Source organism: Mirounga leonina, unplaced genomic scaffold, assembly GCF_011800145.1.
Source record: "Mirounga leonina isolate KUSES-001 unplaced genomic scaffold, KU_Mleo_1.0 Mir_166, whole genome shotgun sequence".
Classification (NCBI taxonomy): domain Eukaryota; kingdom Metazoa; phylum Chordata; class Mammalia; order Carnivora; family Phocidae; genus Mirounga; species Mirounga leonina.
In genome coordinates this window covers 7120414-7139038 of record NW_023270418.1, presented here as the reverse complement: position 1 = coordinate 7139038, position 18625 = coordinate 7120414, and the positions used below count along the sequence as shown (strand labels likewise).

At 41.0% G+C, this 18625-nt stretch overlaps 1 protein-coding gene and 1 long non-coding RNA gene across 2 annotated transcripts in view; one reads left to right on the top strand and one right to left on the bottom strand.

Annotated features, from left to right (window-relative positions):
- The window catches only part of LOC118015712, a 156241-nt gene that overhangs the window by 49687 nt on the left and 87929 nt on the right, over window positions 1-18625 (top strand). The gene's annotated exons all lie outside the window — the stretch shown is intronic.
- Window positions 976-1386, bottom strand: LOC118015711 (60S ribosomal protein L37a-like). The gene has a single exon (XM_035012472.1). The coding sequence runs from the start codon at window positions 1355-1357 to the stop codon at window positions 1079-1081; it is 279 nt and encodes a 92-aa protein (XP_034868363.1). The 5' UTR covers window positions 1358-1386; the 3' UTR covers window positions 976-1078.

The following is an 18625-nucleotide window of genomic DNA, read 5'->3' as shown; positions in this document are numbered from 1 at the left end:
TAAATTATCACTTGGTATTTGTTCTACTTCAAAAAATGCTTATTCATATTCCCTTTATTAGGCTAATATCTCCTTTATTTTTCTTTTTAAAATAATATTTTTAAAGGATGGCATTCCATAACTATCTTTGTAAATCATGTTTTGGATGGAACCTTTAAGTACGTATCTGCTCCATCCCACCAAACATTACAAAGTGGAACAAAATCAAACAATTTCTTTAAAAAATGTGTTTTGAAACAAAATACGTTTTGAAAGAAAGAGCTTTAAAGGCTCCTTAAAAGGAGAAAAACAACAATAAAAACAACAATGAAACTTTTTTTTTTTTAAAGATTTTATTTATTTATTTGACAGAGAGAGACACAGCGAGAGAGGGAACACAAGCAGGGGGAGTGGGAGAGGGAGAAGCAGGCTCCCCGCAGAGCAGGAAGCCTGATGTGGGACTCGATCCCAGGACCCTGGGATCATGACCTGAGCCGAAGGCAGTCACTCAACCGACTGAGCCACCCAGGCGCCCAACAATGAAACTTTTAAAACTCTTGCCTAGAGTAGAATCTTCCGCCATCATACGCATGCTTTGTATTTGCAAAGGAGTTTCCCATCCATCCTCTGTTAGAAATCACCGGCCTTGGTAAGTGAAGGAGTCAGGCCAGGTGTTGTTGCTATCTTTTTGTGGATGAAGAAGGCGAAGACTGGACAGAGAGGGGAATAGTTCAAGGGTACACAGCTGGCTGAGCTGGTGCCAGAACCAGAATGCAAAACTTCGGGTTCTACTATGCGCATTAGGTATCTGGGATTGTGGGCTCTTGTTCTATTAGGTACTCACAAGGACTTCTTTAGATCTATTATGTTCCAAACAACAGGAACAATCTCTTTTCTTAGAAAATCAAGGGTTTTTTTTTTTTTTTTCTGTTTATGGTAATCTTCTAAAACTTGATGAATATATATATATATATTTTTAGCACAGCTGATTTTTAAATTTTTATTTTATTTTTTTGTTTCTTTCTTTTTTTTTTTTTACTTTTGTTACATAAATTAACCCGTTTATTATAGGCTAGCAATGTTTCAAATGGTGAAGCTTCTACTGGTCTTTCAACTCCTTCAGTCTTCTGATGGCAGACTTTACTGTGACAGCAGAAGTGGTGTTGTAGGTCCAGGCGCCACCAGCGACGGTTTTCATACAGGAGCCACGATGCCAGATCCCCACAGCTCGTCTTTTCATCTTTGTTTTGCCACAGAAGGAGCAAGTGTACTTGGCGTGCTGGCTTATTTCAATCTTCTTCACCATTTTCCTGAGGGAGGCACCATAACGGGTCCCGTATTTACCCACGATTCCGACCTTCTTGGTGCGTTTAGCCATGTCGCCGCAAACTAGGTCTAAGCCCAGAGAGGAAGCTATTTTTTGTTTGTTTGTTTCTTGAAGGAAATTTATTTTTTGTGTGTGTGGAATTCAATTCAATTTATTTATTTTTTAATTTTTTTATTATATTCAATTAGCCAGCCTATAGTACATCATTAGTTTTTGATGTAGTGTTCAACGATTCATTAGTTGCATATAACACCCAGTGCTCATTCTACTCCAACATGTTTTTGATTCTAGTCACACAGAGCAACCTGGTTTGAGGATGTAATTCATTTGCCATTACAATTACACAAATAGATATTCAGAGAGTAAAGCTATGAAGACTGAGGTCATTTTCTAGTTCAGTTTTCCTGCTTCCGATTTTAGCGCTTTCCAAGGACCGTCTCTTATGAAGCGAGACTTTTAGAAAATGAGATAGTCTTCTTTTCTCCCTTGGAACTACCATGGGATCTGGTAGCTGCTTCTTTACACCCTTCTGATCAGGTTTATCGGGACATTCTACAATCCAGGGAATAAATGATATTTCAGTGGAAGTGGGACACTTTGTCTGGCATTTGATCTGAAATGTGCTGTACATTTGTAATGTGGGAGCCAATGTTTTCCAAGTCATGGAAACTGAAGCTGAGGGCTTCTTTGAACTTGATGAGCATGTACAGAATGGGAGAAGCCAATGGTTAGCCCTCATGCATAAAGCTTGCTTTCCATTCTCTCAGCGCCCTTTTTACCCATCCCCACAACACTCCCTGCGCTGCCCCCAATTAACAGTGCCCAGATGCTGTGTGGCATTCCTGCAGGGATAACCTGCCACCATCTCATGCCACAGAAATCTCTTCAGGGTGAGCAACAGGCTCAGAATTCCTTAATTAATGAGGATGATGTGAGGTTGTAAACCCAGCTGTGGGCTGCTGGCTCCGCAAACCTGCCTACCAATAGCAAGTGAGGAAATGTCACGTGGTAACACGGCTTCATTGTCCTGGGCCTCCTTAACTGAACTCGATGGAAGATCCTTGGCGGGGGAGCCAACAGCAACATGCCAGTCTCTCCAGAGGTACCCAGGGGCAGGGCTCCTTTTTTCCTGGGGGTCTCTATCCTTAGAGTCAATTTAATGATGGGAGAGAGTCTTGGAGAAGAGGGGATGGAAGCAACAGCTTATTTACAAAAGGGCATATTTTCCAGTCACTAAGCACTTGTGTTTTTGGTGAGTTCCCTGAGGAGACTTAGTATCCAACCTCTTCTTCCCAGCTGTCTTTTTGTAGTGATTACTTACCTTTCATCCCAGACTGGGCTCTGACAACTTTCTCTATGGGAGAGACACATTCATTGCTTTAGCAGACACAGTTGTTTGACTCATGAGAACGAGAGCACCTTGTTTTCCAGAGAGCCAGTCTACAAAACATTTCCATACCTGCCTTTGCAGAAAAACTCATTCAAGTCTCATCAGTCCCAGCTTACAGATGAAAAGACTGAGGTTTGGAGATGCCTGGGTGGCTCAGTCGGTTAAGTGTCTGCCTTCTGCTCAGGTCATGATCTCCGTGTCCTGAGATGGAGCCAGCCCCACATCAGGCTTCCAGCTCAGTGGGGAGTCTGCTTCTCTCTCTCTCCCTCTGCCTCTCCCCCTGCTCATTCTCTCTCTCTCTCTCAAATAAATAAATAAATAAAATCTTAAAAAAAAAAAAAAAAAGACAAGACTGAGGTTCAGAGATGTTAAGCAACTTGTACAACCGGGACCCACCAAAACTGGATTGGAATCTTCAGTCTCCACACTCTGTGCCCTTTCCACTGCCTCTCAGAAGCCCCACCAGATCGTCTTCTGAGAGAAGCGGGAAATCATAAGGAAGTCTGACTGTTGGCACGAGGGGTCAGAATCCCTCAGCATGCCTGGGGAACCAAGGCCTGGCCTTGATGGCTAGCACTTACTGCGTCAGCGTTCTGACTAACACACAAAGCCCACGGACAGTGCATTCTGGTAGCAGAAGTGGGAAACACGTGGGGCAGCTTGTTCGTAATTAAAAATGAGAAAAAAAAACAGGAAATTAAGTGAACTCACAAATAGGCCAAAGGTGAGTTCTTTCCCACTCATGTTTTCCATTCATGCTTCAGAGGCCCACAAGATGTCCAATGCCCCTGGAATTTCCAACACTGGGTTCTTTAACAGTTCAACCTGATCACCAATATATGTACTGGTCAAGCAATACACACACGCACACACACGCACACACACAGTTGTTCTTTGCAAACAACAGATGCAATATATATAATACGTATTATTATATTATATATATAGTAATATAAATTAAGGTTCTGATCCGGTTTCTTGGGACATTATTGGGTTCCCGCACTGCAATGTATTATTGTGCACTACGGTTTGCAAAGCACAGGGATAGAGGCTGAATGGTATCAGAAATGACCAAATCAGCCTCCCTGTTTTGGAGTTGCTTCCAGTCTTGTGGGAAAGACTGGGCTGTTGTAAACAACTTTTTGGAATATGAGGCAGAATGAAGTAAGTGCTATAACTGAATGAAAAATTAAGTGTTATGTGAGCCAGAGGAGGGAGAACTTTTTCCAACAGGATAATAGAAGACTTCAGGTAGAGGAGGGATTTGTGGTCAGCCTTGAAGGATAGTAGGATTTAGACAGAAAAAAGCCAGGAAAGGCATTCTGGGTTCAGGGCCTGGGGGAGCATAGGCTGGGATGTCTACAATATTCTGTTTCACCAGAGGATGGCTATAAGGTGAGGGACCTGTGAATGGCTGGGGGCAAAGGAAGGGGGCCAGGCACAAAAAAGGAAGGTCGGCTTTTTAATAGTTTTTTGTCCAGGGACCTGGAAAAGTTTAGATCTACTCTACCAGTCACTTCTCCTCCCAGTTGATTTTCCAGTGGAAATAGAGTCAAGGAATAACAGCTAAGTAGGAATCTAATTAGCCCTGGGAGTACCCAGTAACCCTCAACGTGGAGTTCTGGGGAAAGCACTGACTTTAGCTTGAAGACTAAGTTGGGCCTTTAGTCTCATAGAGTTGAGTCTGAATCCTTCTGACCAGCTCAATTATCTAGAGAGACAAGGGCCAGCATGCTTAGGCATGCATATGGAGATACAGTTGATCTGCCTGGTTGTATGCTCCCAACCACATGGAGGAGGTAATGGGTTTGTACCTTTAACACACAGTAATCTGATCCCAAAGAACATGTGACATTAAAAATGATCTAGAATTTTGATCAGTCAGATTAGTAACTCATCCTCTCTTGAAAGGTGAGGGGAGGAGCTAGAAGGGGGTGGCAGAAGTTTGCATGGCATGAGGAGAGGGACAGAAACGTTCCCTCTTCCACAGGGGGAGGTGGATGAACCTCCATGAACAGGCAGACACAGATGCTGGTTGGCAGAACAAAATGGGAGGGGCTCTGGTCCTAGCAAACAGTCAGGAACTGGTAGAATTGATGGAGTTCATGAGCCAAAACAATGTGATGGTCAAAGGACCAAGGGAAATAGGAAATGAGGAGCAGGGCAAAACAAGTAGGAAGAGGCGCAGATGATACTAACAAGGCAAATGGAAACATTGTTGTCCAAATGCCCTCTTCACTCTTTGAGATCGAGTCCCTGGTGAGCTCAGGCCATGATGACTGCAAGCAGCGCACTTGGTAGTAATGGAGTGGGGGGTAGGGAGAGACTTCTGTCCGTGGCAGTGGGCAGAGAGACTTCAGCCCCCGCCCCCCACCAACTCCCGCAAGAGCTGCTCCGCCCTATTACATACTCGTGTGCCTGTTTCCCTAAAGAGGGATTTCCATGTTTTGCGATGTTTGGAAACTATTGGTATGGCAAAAAATATTGGATTGGAATTCAGCAAACAAAGGTTTTAGACCCAATTCTGCAATTTCAGCTGGATGGCTTTGAGCAATTACAACAACAAAAAACAAAACTGTAATAAGACCATGATGATCACTAACGGATAGTGTGTTAAGCTGTGTGTTAGGGACTGTATGTAATAAGTACATGTTCTACTTCACTGAATCCTCATGGCAGTTCTATGTGATAGGTGTATTATTCCTGCTTCACAGAGGAGGAGAATGAGATGCAGAAAGGTAACTTGCTCAAGGAGATACACAGGTGGTAACAGACCCAGTCCTCAAACCCAGGTCTGTCTGATATCAAGGACTTTGATCTTGTAGGACTGCTGCTAGTGCTGTCTATGACTTTCACTCCCACTTATAAGAGGTAAACAAGGATCCCCATCTATTCCCACAGAGCATGGTCAAGGATCAAATGAAAGAATCTTGGTAAAAAAAACAAAACAAAACAATGTGAGCTAAAAGTGCTTTAAAAGGAAGTAATTAATACCCTATTCAAAGTCTGGTGCCTTTAAATGCTTATTGAATGAATACATCCTTAATTGGGAATGCAATTTCTCTATATTTGTATCCCTCTATTAAAATTTTTTTTGTCCTAATTATGTAAACAAGAGGTATTTCCTAAGCCACAGGAAAACAATCTTTTAGAAAATCTTTTAGTAGAAGAGCTTCCTTCCTCCCAAAATTTGATTGGTTTTGGAGGATCAAAAACTGATTAACCTGAAGGTGCTCTTTCATGAAAGGAATCACAAAAGAGCTCATCTTATTGAGTTCACTGTATGTCAGGTGTACTTGTTATCTCATTGAATCCTCGAATGTGGACACTATTATTTTCATCTTATAGGCAAGAGAACTCAACCTTTAAGAAGTTGAGAGATCAGGGCGCCTGAGTGGGTCAGTTGTTAAGCGTCTGCCTTCGGCTCAGGTCATGATCCCGGGGTTCTGGGATCAAGCCCCACATCGGGCTCCTTGCTCAGCGGGACGCCTGCTTCTCCCTCCCCCACTCCCCCTGCTTGTGTTCCTGCTCTCGCTGTGTCTCTGTCTGCCAAATAAATAAAATCTTAAAAAAAAAAAAAAGAAGTTGAGAGATTCACCCAAATTTATCCAGCTCGAAGTGCGATCATGACGCCTGAAAACATTGGATACCTTGGAATAGAAATACAGCCTTGGAGCCGCAGCTTTAAAATGACTTTTACTCATTTTATTTATTTTTTTATTATTATTATTTTTTTAAGTATATGTTTTTTTTTAAATTTTATTCTTATGTTAATCCCCATACATTCCATCATTAGTTTTAGATGTAGTGTTCCATGATTCATTGTTTGTGCATAACACCCAGTGCTCCATGCAGAACATGCCCTCCTCAATACCCACCACCAGGCTAACCCATCCTCCCACCCCCCTCCCCTCTAGAACCCTCAGTTTGTTTTTCAGAGTCCATCGTCTCTCATCGTTCGTCCACCCCTCCGATTTCCCCCGCTTCATTCTTCCCCATCATATGATCTCACTGATATGAGGAATTCTTAATTGCAGGAAACAAACTGAGGGTTGCTGGAGTGGGGGGTGGGGTGGGAGGGATGGGGTGGCTGAGTGGTAGACACTGGGGAGGGTATGTGCTCTGGTAAGCGATGTGAATTGTGCAAGACTGTTGAATCTCAGATCTGTACCTCTGAAACAAATAATGCAATATATGTTAAGACTTTTACTCATTTTAAAATGAGTAAAAAAGCCAAAGGAAAAAGAAAAAGCCAAAGGAAAAAGAAAAAAAGAAATAGAAAATGGGTACCACTGCCTGTCAGAAAAGCATTTCCCAAAGGTTTTCACGACTATCAATATGGTTCCAGCAGCTGTGTGACCCTGAAGAATGCGGGCTCGTTCCTCACCGGAGCCCTGGCATGTGTCTCCAGCTCTTCTCAGTAGCCTTGGCACGAACACCCACCTGGCGAGGATCTCGTTTTCCTCCCCAGCATAGCTGGGCTGGAGTGTTTCTGATAGTGTTTAACTTCAGCAAGTCTCTGCCTGTGCCTCTGATCTAGTGTTGGAACAAAGCAACGGTGAGGGAGGCCTCGTTTTGAATGAGTCAGTCCGATGCCCTGTTTCTTGTTAAGCACTATTAGCCCTCCAGGTATGTACTTCTCCCCACCAGTCAAACTCTGTCCACACAAGTCTGGGCTTCCCTCTCCCGGCGAAGGCAAACACTGTCAATAGCAGGAAAGGAGAAGAAGTCCACGTCTGGAATTAAAGACCTGTGCTTTTGGGAGGAGGATCAAGGGCCCTTTACCTTGCCAAACATTATTTGAATTTTGTAGAACAAACACTGGAGTTTAAGTTACATCCTCGAATTCAATATTTGGCGTAGTGTACTAATCATTGCTGATTGCTCCCACTTGGTGTACCAGTTAATTGCTTTGAGATAAAGTGACAGACCCTATCAGAGGATTTTAAGCATTCATTTGCATTGAATCACCTTTTTTTTTTTTAACTAGTGAAAAGAAACTGTTTAATTTCTTCATCTAGGACTTTAGAGCTACTTGAAGAGTTGGCTATGTCAAGCTGAGGGCGCCTTTTCAACTACGTTAGACTTAATTGTTTTTGTTGGTATCAATATCCACTGAAATAAAGCTTTTGTCTTGGACTAGCTTGAAAACACATTCTTTTTTTTTTTTTTTAAAGATTTTATTTATTTATTTGACAAAGACACAGTGAGAGAAGGAACACAAGCAGGGGGAGTGGGAGAGGGAGAAGCAGGCTTCCCGCTAAGCAGGGAGCCCCATGCGGCACTCGATCCCAGGACCCTGGGACCATGACCTGAGCCGAAGGCAGATGCTTAAGGACTGAGCCACCCAGGCCCCCTTGAAAACACATTCTTAAGAACTGATCTGCTAGTAACTAATAGTGTTTACTATTGCTACCTTTCTGATTCCATTTACCAGCACCTCTAAGGCTGTGGAAAGTCCTCTGGAGTTTGCTTGGGTTTGTATCTGGATTGTGCCACTTATTAGCTCTTTTATCTGAGGAAATTTTATTGCCAACTTCGCACCTCAATTTCCCTCTCCATAAAATGAGGATACTAATCACTCCCATCTAACAGAGTTTTTGAGAGAGTCAGGTGAGACTCTACATATACAGAAGTCAGAACAGTGCGGGGCATAGTAAATGCCCAATAAACATTAGGTGTCACTATAACATGGGGCTTTAGGAAATTTTAGTTTTGGCTCCGTCACTAACTATCCTCTTACTCTCTGTGCCTCAGTTTCCCCATCTGTGAGATAAAATTCTTGTTGCTTCGCCATTTAAGATTGAATGAATTGACTTATATGCTGTGCAATGGAAGCACTTATTCATTTGCTAATTTATTTGCTGATGAATGAATATTCACTGAGTGCCAACTATGCCAGGCAAAGTGAGCAAGACAGAGGAGTTCCCTGTTTTTAAGGAGTTTTCAGCCTGTGCGGGAGACAGAAAATTATACAAGCAGTGACAGTGAGGGTGATAATTGTTGGGAGAGTTGCAGTGTCAGTGCTGGAGACCCCTGTGTAGCAGGGGGAACTCAATAGTTTGAGGGTGGGGGTGGGGAGGTTAAGGAAGACTTCATGGAAATGATAAGCTAAAACCCAGAGGATGAGTAGGAGTTAACCGGGCAAAGAGAGTGTTCTAGAAAGTAAGAGCAGAACACATGAAAGTCCAGAGATCAGAGAAAGCAAGAGAATAAAGTGGTTCTACTGTATGTCATATACTTTGAGACACCATTGATTTTAAGATGAGCCCTTATTTTATATACCCCCAAGAAAGAGAAAAATACTGCCGGTTAAATATGGCATAACTTTTCTTATAACTTAGGGTTTAAATACTATTTGAAAGAGCATTTTTTTTTTTTTAATTTTTAGGACCCTTCTACTCCACCATCTTCCCAGACTCCATGTTTTTTTAGTTCTTCATTGGACATATATTTTACCAAATAACATTCTATCAAATATAGCAAAATAATATATATGTAAAATACTTTGCTCTCAGTATTCCTAAAATTTCACTTTTAGAGTCAGAGCCTTTTGAAAGGTGTTTTTCATTCAGATGCAGTGACTCTAAGCTTTTGCACACAATATGGTGAAGAACATTGGTGATAGAGCATTGCTGATACGGCATTTCTTGAAAGAATTCATGGAAGAACTGAGCCATTGGGGCTGGGCCCTTAAGCTGGGTTTGCATATCTGGCAGTAGCCTACTTTTGATTTCTCCTTAGGTAATGATGCTAAATGCCTCTGATTCACCACCCCGCCACAACCTCCTCATGACATTTGGTACCTATGGGTTAAAAGGGTGGTCCACTGTTGTTTCTGGGATTTTCTTCCAAACTAACACCCATTCTGACAGTTTTGAAACTGGTGCTTTTCATGCGTGTGCATGTAAGACCAGAACTATGAGTTAACAACTTTTCCTGTTTTACTATGATTTTCAGATGTATCCCAACCTCAGGGGTATTATGATGTGAAAAAAAATGTGCATCTCCAAGGATGATGAAATATGGCTGAAGCAGACTGTGTTGTGTGTGTGTGTGTGTGTGTGTGTGTGTGTTGCAGGGAGCAGAGTGAGGTGAGCAAGTGGTAGCCTGTGGTCAGACCAAGGCATTTTGACTTAGTCTTAAAAGTCTTAGTTAAGTTAATAAGGATATCGAGTAGAAGAATGATAACCCTTGCTGCCAAGTGTAGAATACAATGGACAGGAGCAGATCCAGGGAAGAGGCTGGCTATAGAGGACTTCTGCTCTGCAGGTTATTGTAATAAAAAGAGGAGGAATGATCCTCATCATCTTGGGAACTTCTGGTTGGGGCTTCAGCCATAGGTTACTAATCCAGGGTAGCCAGCAAGTCCCCAATTCCCCAGAAAAGGTGGCATCCCAGGGAGAGGACCAAACAAGGAAAGACTCTTAGCTTTTGACCTTGAATGAATATCCCAGATAACTGAAACTTACCTCTTTAAGAAGTAAATTCTCTTTTAGATGAGAATCTCTTTCAGTTCAATACAAATTTAGATGCTTTCTTACATGGGGCCTATTAAATCTAATCTTTTTAAACTGAGCTATCACTAAGAATATCAATATTCTTTGAACAACAACAAAAAGAATATCAATATTAATAAATGAATGAAGTAGTGATGCAATGAGTTCTAAAAGGCTATTGAGTTGTATAAAACAATTTGCCCCTGTATTTTTTTTTTTTTAAGTGATAATACCTAATGCTTAGTCTTCTTGCTATGGTTTTCAAAGACTATTTGCATCCATGATCTCATTGATCCTCGCAGCATTCTGTGTGTCAAGACATGTCCTCCTGGGAGCAGATGGCAAGATGAAATTAGAAGTGTGAGAGATTTACTGAGGGGAATGCCTGTGAACGTTGAAGGGGAGAGAGAACAGTGGTGGCCGGGGAGAGACTTCAAGTACAATGCAGGTCTGACAGCCCTGGAAGGACCAGAGGAGGAAAGAGATGAGTAGGAAGAGGATCAGACTGCAGTGTAGCTTTGGGTATGTCTCTACTGGGCTGATGGGGAGCTCCTGAACAGAGTGTTTGCTAGAGAATCCTGTGACAAAGCAGGAATGGTATGGTTCTAGCTCCACTGCCATACTCCATCACTGGCTAGGAAGAGCCTGGGGAGGGTGTGGTCCCAGAATGAATACTATCACAGATGGCCAAAATGCAGCATCTGGAAGCTGCTAGCTAACTGCACTCTCCCCTGGCAGTTTTTCCATTTTAGTAAGGGAGATCTTCCCACAATCATCCATGGCTACCACACCCTGTGAAGTAGACAAAACAGTTGCCAGTCATTCTATTTTAAAGAAATTTCACATAATTGGAAATGTTCAGTATGATAGTGACAGATTCCCAGGATTCATGGTTGTCTTGTTAGGTAGATTTTTAAAGTATTTTTGAAAACCCAGTTGTGGTAGATGGTCTTCAAAATGGCCACCATCTGTTACTTCCATTCCTATAGGTCAGTCTGCTCCTCACATCCAGAGGTGGACTCTCTTGCCCCTCCCCTTGAATCTGTCTTGCCTTGACCAATAGAAGCTTCCGTGTTGCTCTTCTGTTGTCTTTCAGAAGACAAGCAGCTTCCTCTTTTCCCTCTTAGAAGCCAGACAGTAAGTAGTTTGACATAACCTCATTCCAGTTACAGAATTGGAGAAAACAGCAGATAGAACCAAACTGAGAAGGGTTCTATCAAATAACTTGTCAAAAGTGTCAAGACCTGACAGACAGGCTGATGAACTGTTACAGTTAGCAGAGAGTAAGGGGAAACAACTAAATACAATGCAGGATCCTGGATAGGACCTTGGGATAGAAAAAGATGATTAGTAAATCACCCGATGAACTTTAATAGTGTCTGTAGTTTAGTTAAATGTGATACCATGTTAACTTAGCTTTGATGATGTATTAAGGTTGTGTAGGAAGTTAATATTAGTGGAACCTGGGTAATGAGTATATAGGAACTCTCCATACTATTTGTGTGACGTTTCAGGGTGTTTCGTAGTGCATCAGTAGATACCTGGAACTTCAGAACAGAGGCAGCAGCTCAGATATGCTCAGCAGAGTTCCTCTTAAGTCAGGGCTGTTGGAAAAAAGGACTGATCTCACTTCTGAGGAGCTGGTGTCTTTTTCTTTGATGTTATCTGAGGGGGCCAAATGACCTTTGGTTTCCAAACAACCTCTTCATTCGCCTATCTCAAAGCTGAAATTCCCATTCTTCTGGTAATTCATTAATTTAAGGCAAGCACCATAAAAGGGATCTTGTGTAACAGTAATTCTTAGAAAGCAACCACAGAAGAAGAACATTTGGTTAAATGTTTGGGAAGTAATTGCACAGTTTATCTACTTCTTAAAGATTATCTATGGGGGTGCCTGGGTGGCTCAGTCGTTAAGTGTCTGCCTTCGGCTCAGGTCATGGTCCCAGAGTCCTGGGATCGAGCCCCGCATCGGGCTCCCTGCTCCGCGGGAAGCCTGCTTCTCCCTCTCCCACTCCCCCTGCTTGTGTTCTCTCTCTCGCTGTGTCTCTCTCTGTCAAATAAATAAATAAAATCTTAAAAAAAAAAAAAAAGATTATCTATGAACCTTAGTAAATGCAAGGCTCTGATAAATTCTCCAGGAAAGAAATCTGTGTAACTTTATTTAATCTAGCACTTATTCTCCACATTTATTCAACCACAGAATCCTAAATGTATACATGCACAAATTTTCCTGTAAAAGACCCTTTAGGGAATGCCAGATGAAGTCATTGTGAACTGTAAAGGATTTTAAGTGGCAAAAATGAATCCCCTTTCCCTAGATGGAGGCTGAATGTCAAAATTACTGTTAGAAGTTCTCTCGCATTAGGACATAGTTCAAACTCAATAACCTCTAAATATTCTCTCCCACTTCGAAAGTATGTCAGGTAGTGGAAGGGTGTGTATTAGTCAAGATTCTTAATTATAAATAACAGAGTCCACTTTAGGAAAGGGATTTATTATAGGGCATTAGTAAATTTATTAAATTTAAATGAGAGCCAGGGAACTTGTTTTGATGTTACACAGCTAGAAGAACATAGCAAGTGGAAGCACCCAACTGCTATAGAAAGTCATCTAGAAGAAACTGTGTTGCCAGAGATGCCCAACACTTATCACCTGTGATGCCAGAACCTTAATCATAGCTACCCAGAAGAACCGAGTACCCCAGAAGATCCTGTCTTGTGGATTGTGATCATTATGTTATGTTGTGTCTTGTGTCATCTTGTCATCTGTGTCACTTCTGCTTTCCAAGGATTGGGAAGAGGTGTTTCTTCACAGACTGTAAATAATGAGTACTCCAGCGGCAAAAGAGTCTGGGAAATGTAGTTTTCCCTATTTGCTAGCCATTATAGTACAGGAAGGCACACAAAAAGGGTTTTTGAACAGGTGTTGGGTAAACCAATTTGCAGGATTAGCCACAGGGTGCTGCATTTACTCATTTTTCATTTGACACATGCAACCATGAGATTGTTTTAATATCTTGATTGTCATTTTTTTCCATCTCTGCCCAGACCATTAAGCTATTACTAAAACACTGAGCATGGCAGCAATGATAAAATCCCAAACTGTAATAATGATAACAATCATCACTATAAAACCCAGTACTAAAATAATACATGCAATATAGTATTAATGACCAGCCAAGCAGTATAGTTAAACTAAACTTTAAAACTATGGTAATGAAACTCAATGCTAATGAAATTCATTATCAGAGTAAAATAAAATTAAATATTATAATGGAAATAATACTTAATATTCTAAATAGACTGAATAATATGGGTTGAACTTCAATATATGAACTTTGTTCTTTTCCTCTTAGTGGTTAAGAATGTGGATTCTAGAATCAGAGTGTCTGGCTCTACCCTGACTTTCCAACATTAGGTTAGTTGGTTAAGCAATTTAGTTCTCAGTTTCTCATTAGGAATTGGAAGTAATGGTGGTATCTCCCTCATAGGGATGATGTGAGAATTAAATTAAAAAAAGCAGGAAAATATCCTGCCCACAGTAAGCAATCTATTAATATTAGGTTGTAGTCAGGAGAGAATGTGGGGAATGTCAATGAAACTCATTCTCTGCTTTCCCAGAGATAGGAAGCCTGCCTCTGTAATCTAGTCTTCTATGACAGATTCCCTGACATCGCCTATTTAGCTATTTCCTGATGAGTTATCTATCACTATCTAGTGATATGGCCACCCACTTCCAGTTGTGGATTGATCCCTACTTACAAACATGGAATTTGGGACCTACATTCTGTCATAGAGCCATGAGGTACTTCCTGGATCTCTGGCTTAGCCTTCCCTAGAGCTCAGGAGTCTGCCTATACCTTTAACTATCTTTCCTTGATTGTGGTTTATGAAGAGAGACAAGGGCTTTGGAGCAGTCACAGTTGGACTCAAATACTATATTCATCTCTTATTAGCTGTGTGACCTTAGGCAGATTATTTCATCTCTCTGAACCTTGTGTTCATATGCGAAATGGTATTAATACTACTTTTCTCCAAAGATTTCTGTGAAAAACAATAAAGGGAGGGTGCCTGGAACAGTTCTTAGCACATAGCAGGTGCTTTGTGGAGAATATTCCACCCCCACGACACTGTGTCGTCTGCTCTGTCCCACAGTGCCATTATTCTTTGTTTTAATAATGTGTGTGTGGTGGTAGGGGCTGGATGCTGGACCTTGAATTTGTTATGACCCCAGAAAACACCTAGATGTTGTTGTGATTTTTCTTTTAGTTCAAGAAAAAAATTCAGCTTGTTCCCTTGTGTGTTTCTTTTCCTAGAAGTGGAACTCAGCTAAAATTCTGGGAACAGAGAGTTCAGTTTTACTGGGTTCTGCTTGAGAGGTTTTGCTGTGTCTCTCCATTGAGCAGTTTGTTCCAGATCTCTTGCTTGGTTGGGCAAGTACTTTACTTACTTTTTACTTCATAAGTTAATGACTACATTTTCCTTAGGGCCCATAGAGACTTTGTACAACTTCTGAGACTCTACGTTGAAGTTTGGTATAATTGTACGATCTCAGTATAATCTCAGTATAATTATTATTACAGTTTTGGCATTTACTATTTTGATTGTAAGGCAAAGAACAGAGATTATAGAGTGTTAGGTCTAGGTTTAAGTCCTAGGCTGTAGGACACAGCAAATTACAGCCTAGCCTCTTGGTGAGCCTTGGAGGGCAGTGCCCCAGCTCTTGGGTGGCTGGACAGCCCTATGGTGGCCAGTCTCCCAAAGCTAATTTCTTATGGTTGCCCAATGCCTACAATGTACTATACAAATGGTATCCTTTTCTATTTGTGGCTTGACATGACAGACCTTGAGTTCTTCATCTGTAAAATGGTTTCAGCAATACACTCTACCTCATAGGATGCTATAAGGATTAAAATAATCAATATTTACAAAATGTTTAGAACAAGGACCTGTGACATAGTAAGTAATATATGTAAGCAATTATTCTATGTATTATAGATAATGTAACTATTATCTGTAAAAGGGGAATCATAAATATTTATTTTGTACTTTGGATAATAATCAGATACAGGTATATCTCAAACATATGAGGGTTTGATTCCAGACCACCACAATAAAGCAAACATTGCAATAAAATAAGTCAAATGAACTTTCCAGTTTCTCAGTACATATAAAAGTTATGTTTATACTATACTGTAGTTTATTAAGTATGCATGGCATTATGTCTTTAAAAACTATGTACATACCTCGATTTAAAAAATTTATTGCTATAGGGGTGCCTGGGTGGCTCAGTAGTTAAGTGTCTGCCTTCTGCTCGGGTCATGATCCCAGAGTCCTGGGATCGAGCCCCACGTCGAGCTCCTTGCTCGGCGGGAAGCCTGCTTCTCCCTCTCCCACCCCCCCGCTTGTGTTCCCTCTCTCACTGTGTCCCTCTCTGTCAAATGGATAAATAAAATCTTTAAAAAAAAATTTATTGCTAGAAAATGATAACCGTCATCTGAGCTTTCAGGCAGTCCTAATCACTGTCACAGATCACCATAACAAATATAATAAAAATGAAAAAAGTTTGAAATACTGTGAGAATTACCAAAATGTGACACAGAGACACAAAGTGAGCATGCTGTTGGAAAAATGGCGTTTGATAGACTTGCTTAGCGCAGGGGTGCCACACACCTTCAATTTGTAAAAAAGGCAGTAGATGGCCAAACACGAAAGTGAAGAGCAGTAAAATGAGGTATTACTGTGCTATGTTACTTTGTTACTCAAATTGTTCTGGCTCCACTGGGAGCTTTTTCAGGTTGACTCCTGTTTACCTTTGGTGTGCCTCCATTCTTTTGTTTGAGCACTTTTTACTTTTTGGCATTGCAAGATTCTCCAGACTCACTTTGTATTTTCCCCGCACAAGTTCTCGAATTGTCCATTTCACTAAAGAGCCCTAGTGTCTTTTATTGAAGAATGGAATTAGAAACCCATAAACACTTCCCCAAAGAAGACATACAGATGGCCAACAGGCATATGAAAAAATGCTCAACATTACTTGTCATTAAGGAAATGCAAATCAAAACTACAATGAGATGTCACCTCATGCCTATTAGAATGGCTCAAATCAGGAAAACAAGAAACAATGAATGTTGGCAAGGATGTGGAGAAAAAGGAACCTTCCTGCACTGTTGGTGGGGATGTAAATTGGAACAACCACTGTGGAAGACAGTATGGAGGTTCCTCAAAAAATTAAAAATAGAAATATCATATGATCCAATAATTCCACTACTGGGTATTTACCCAGGGAAAATGAAGACACTAACTTGAAAAGATATATGCACCTCTATGTTTATCGGAGCATTATTTACAATATCCAAAGTCATGGAAGCAACCTAAATTTCCATCAATAGAGGAATGGATAAGAAAAATGTGGTGTGTGTGTGTGTATATGTGTGTGTATACATACATATGTGTACATATATAGTATATATATTATATATAAAAGAGGATATGTGTGTATATATATGATATATATATTATATATTTAAAAACCCATAAAAAAGGATGAGATAGTATCGTTTGAGACAACATGGGTGGATCTAGAAGGTATTATGTTAAGTGTAATAAATCGGACTGAGAAAGACAAATGCTATATGATTCCACTCATAAATGGACTCTCAAAAAATGAATAAACAAAAAGCAGAATCAGAACTATAAATACAGAGAGCAAACTGATGGTTGCCAGAGGGGTGGGGAGCGGGAGGTTGGGCAAAATGAATGAAGCGAGGAGAGACATACAGTCCTCTGGTTATGGAACGAGTAAGCCATGAGAATAAAAAGGAGAGCATAAGGAATAGAGTCAGTGATATTGTAATAGCAATGTAATGAGACAGAGGGTAGTTATAGTTGTGGTGAACATAACATAATGTATAAACTTGTCAAATCACTAAGCTATACACCTGAAACTAATGTAATATTGCCAACTCTCCTCAAATTAACAAATGTCCAAAAGAAGTAAATGGTTCAGGATAGTTGGCTTCCATTTTTTTATAACTTGTATAAGCCACGTGGCTACATTAACTTTAACAGAAAATTTGAGAAGGAAGGTATTTAACAAAAAGGAAGAAGAAGAAGAAATCAAGATGGCGGTGATGGGTGAGCCACTGGATTTTGATGCAAATACTTCTGGTGTTACATTAATGTCTATTAAATAAAACAGAATTGAGTTGGTTGCGGAGGCCCTGTAGGGCAGGGCATAGGATCATAATATCAGGCCAGGGTCAAAGAAAAGAGAGTGTTTACTAGAGTTTGAGAACACCCCAAAGGGAACCCTGCTTAGGGGAGCTGGTAGAAGAAATTGTGCATGTGTTTACTGACAGTATGAGACGTGATGATTCTGCAGTTGTGCTCCCATTTGAGTGATTCCTGGCTTGTTCAGTTTTGTTTTAAGTCCTTCATTCTCTTACACTTTCTACTGCTGTGTGACAAATTCCTCCAAAACTCAGTGGTTCAAAGGCACAATTATTATCATTCTTGGTTTCTGTGAGTTAATGATTCGGGGAAATGCTCTGATGGATGGTTCTGGAGTCTTTCATTCAGTTTTAGTCAATTGGTGTCTGTAGCATCTGGGGACCAGCCAGATATCTCTCTTGTGTGTCTCTTGGTATAACCTCAGGGCTCCTCCATGTGAACTAGTTTGGCTTCCTCACAGCATGGCAGCCTCCAAACTGGGGTGCTGCTTACATGGCAACTGAGGGCTCCAGGGCAGACACTTCAGGGCACAAGGCAGAGGGAGCCTCCCAATTTCTGACCTAGCTTTGGAGTTAACTTCCAGTCCATTTTGTTGGTGCTAAGTGAGTCCTAGACCACGTAGATTGAAGGAAAGGGGACACAGACCCACCTTTCAATGGGTGGAGAGCTGAAGTTACATTTAAAAAGAGTCTGTGGAATGAGAGATACTGTTTTGGTCACCTTTGGGGAAAGAATCCTGCCATACAAGCACCACAGCTATGCTGCCAAGATTTCTAGCATTTGACAATATGTCATAAGTCCACAAAAACTGGCATCTGCTGCCTTAAAAACAGGGGCCTTTAACTGGTGTTTTTCTGAATCTCTATCTATTTTCACATTCTTGTGGCTTCTTAGAACCCCTTTGCCACCCACTATCCTTCATCTGCTTTCCTGGGTCATGTTTTCTGATTTTCCCCCCTTGAGGGGCACAAAGATTTCCTTTAAAAACACTGTTGGCTCAGATGTCCATCGACAGATGAATGGATAAAGAAGATGTGGTATATATATACAATGGAATATTATGCAGCCATCAAAAGGAATGAGATCTTGCCATTTGCAACGACGTGGATGGAACTGAAGGGTGTTATGCTGAGCGAAATAAGTCAAACAGAGAAAGACATGTATCATATGATCTCACTGATATGAGGAATTCTTAATT

Bases quoted from the DNA above. Each gene is read 5' to 3' on its own strand.
- LOC118015711 (XM_035012472.1), bottom strand. From the start codon at position 1,357: ATGGCTAAACGCACCAAGAAGGTCGGAATCGTGGGTAAATACGGGACC.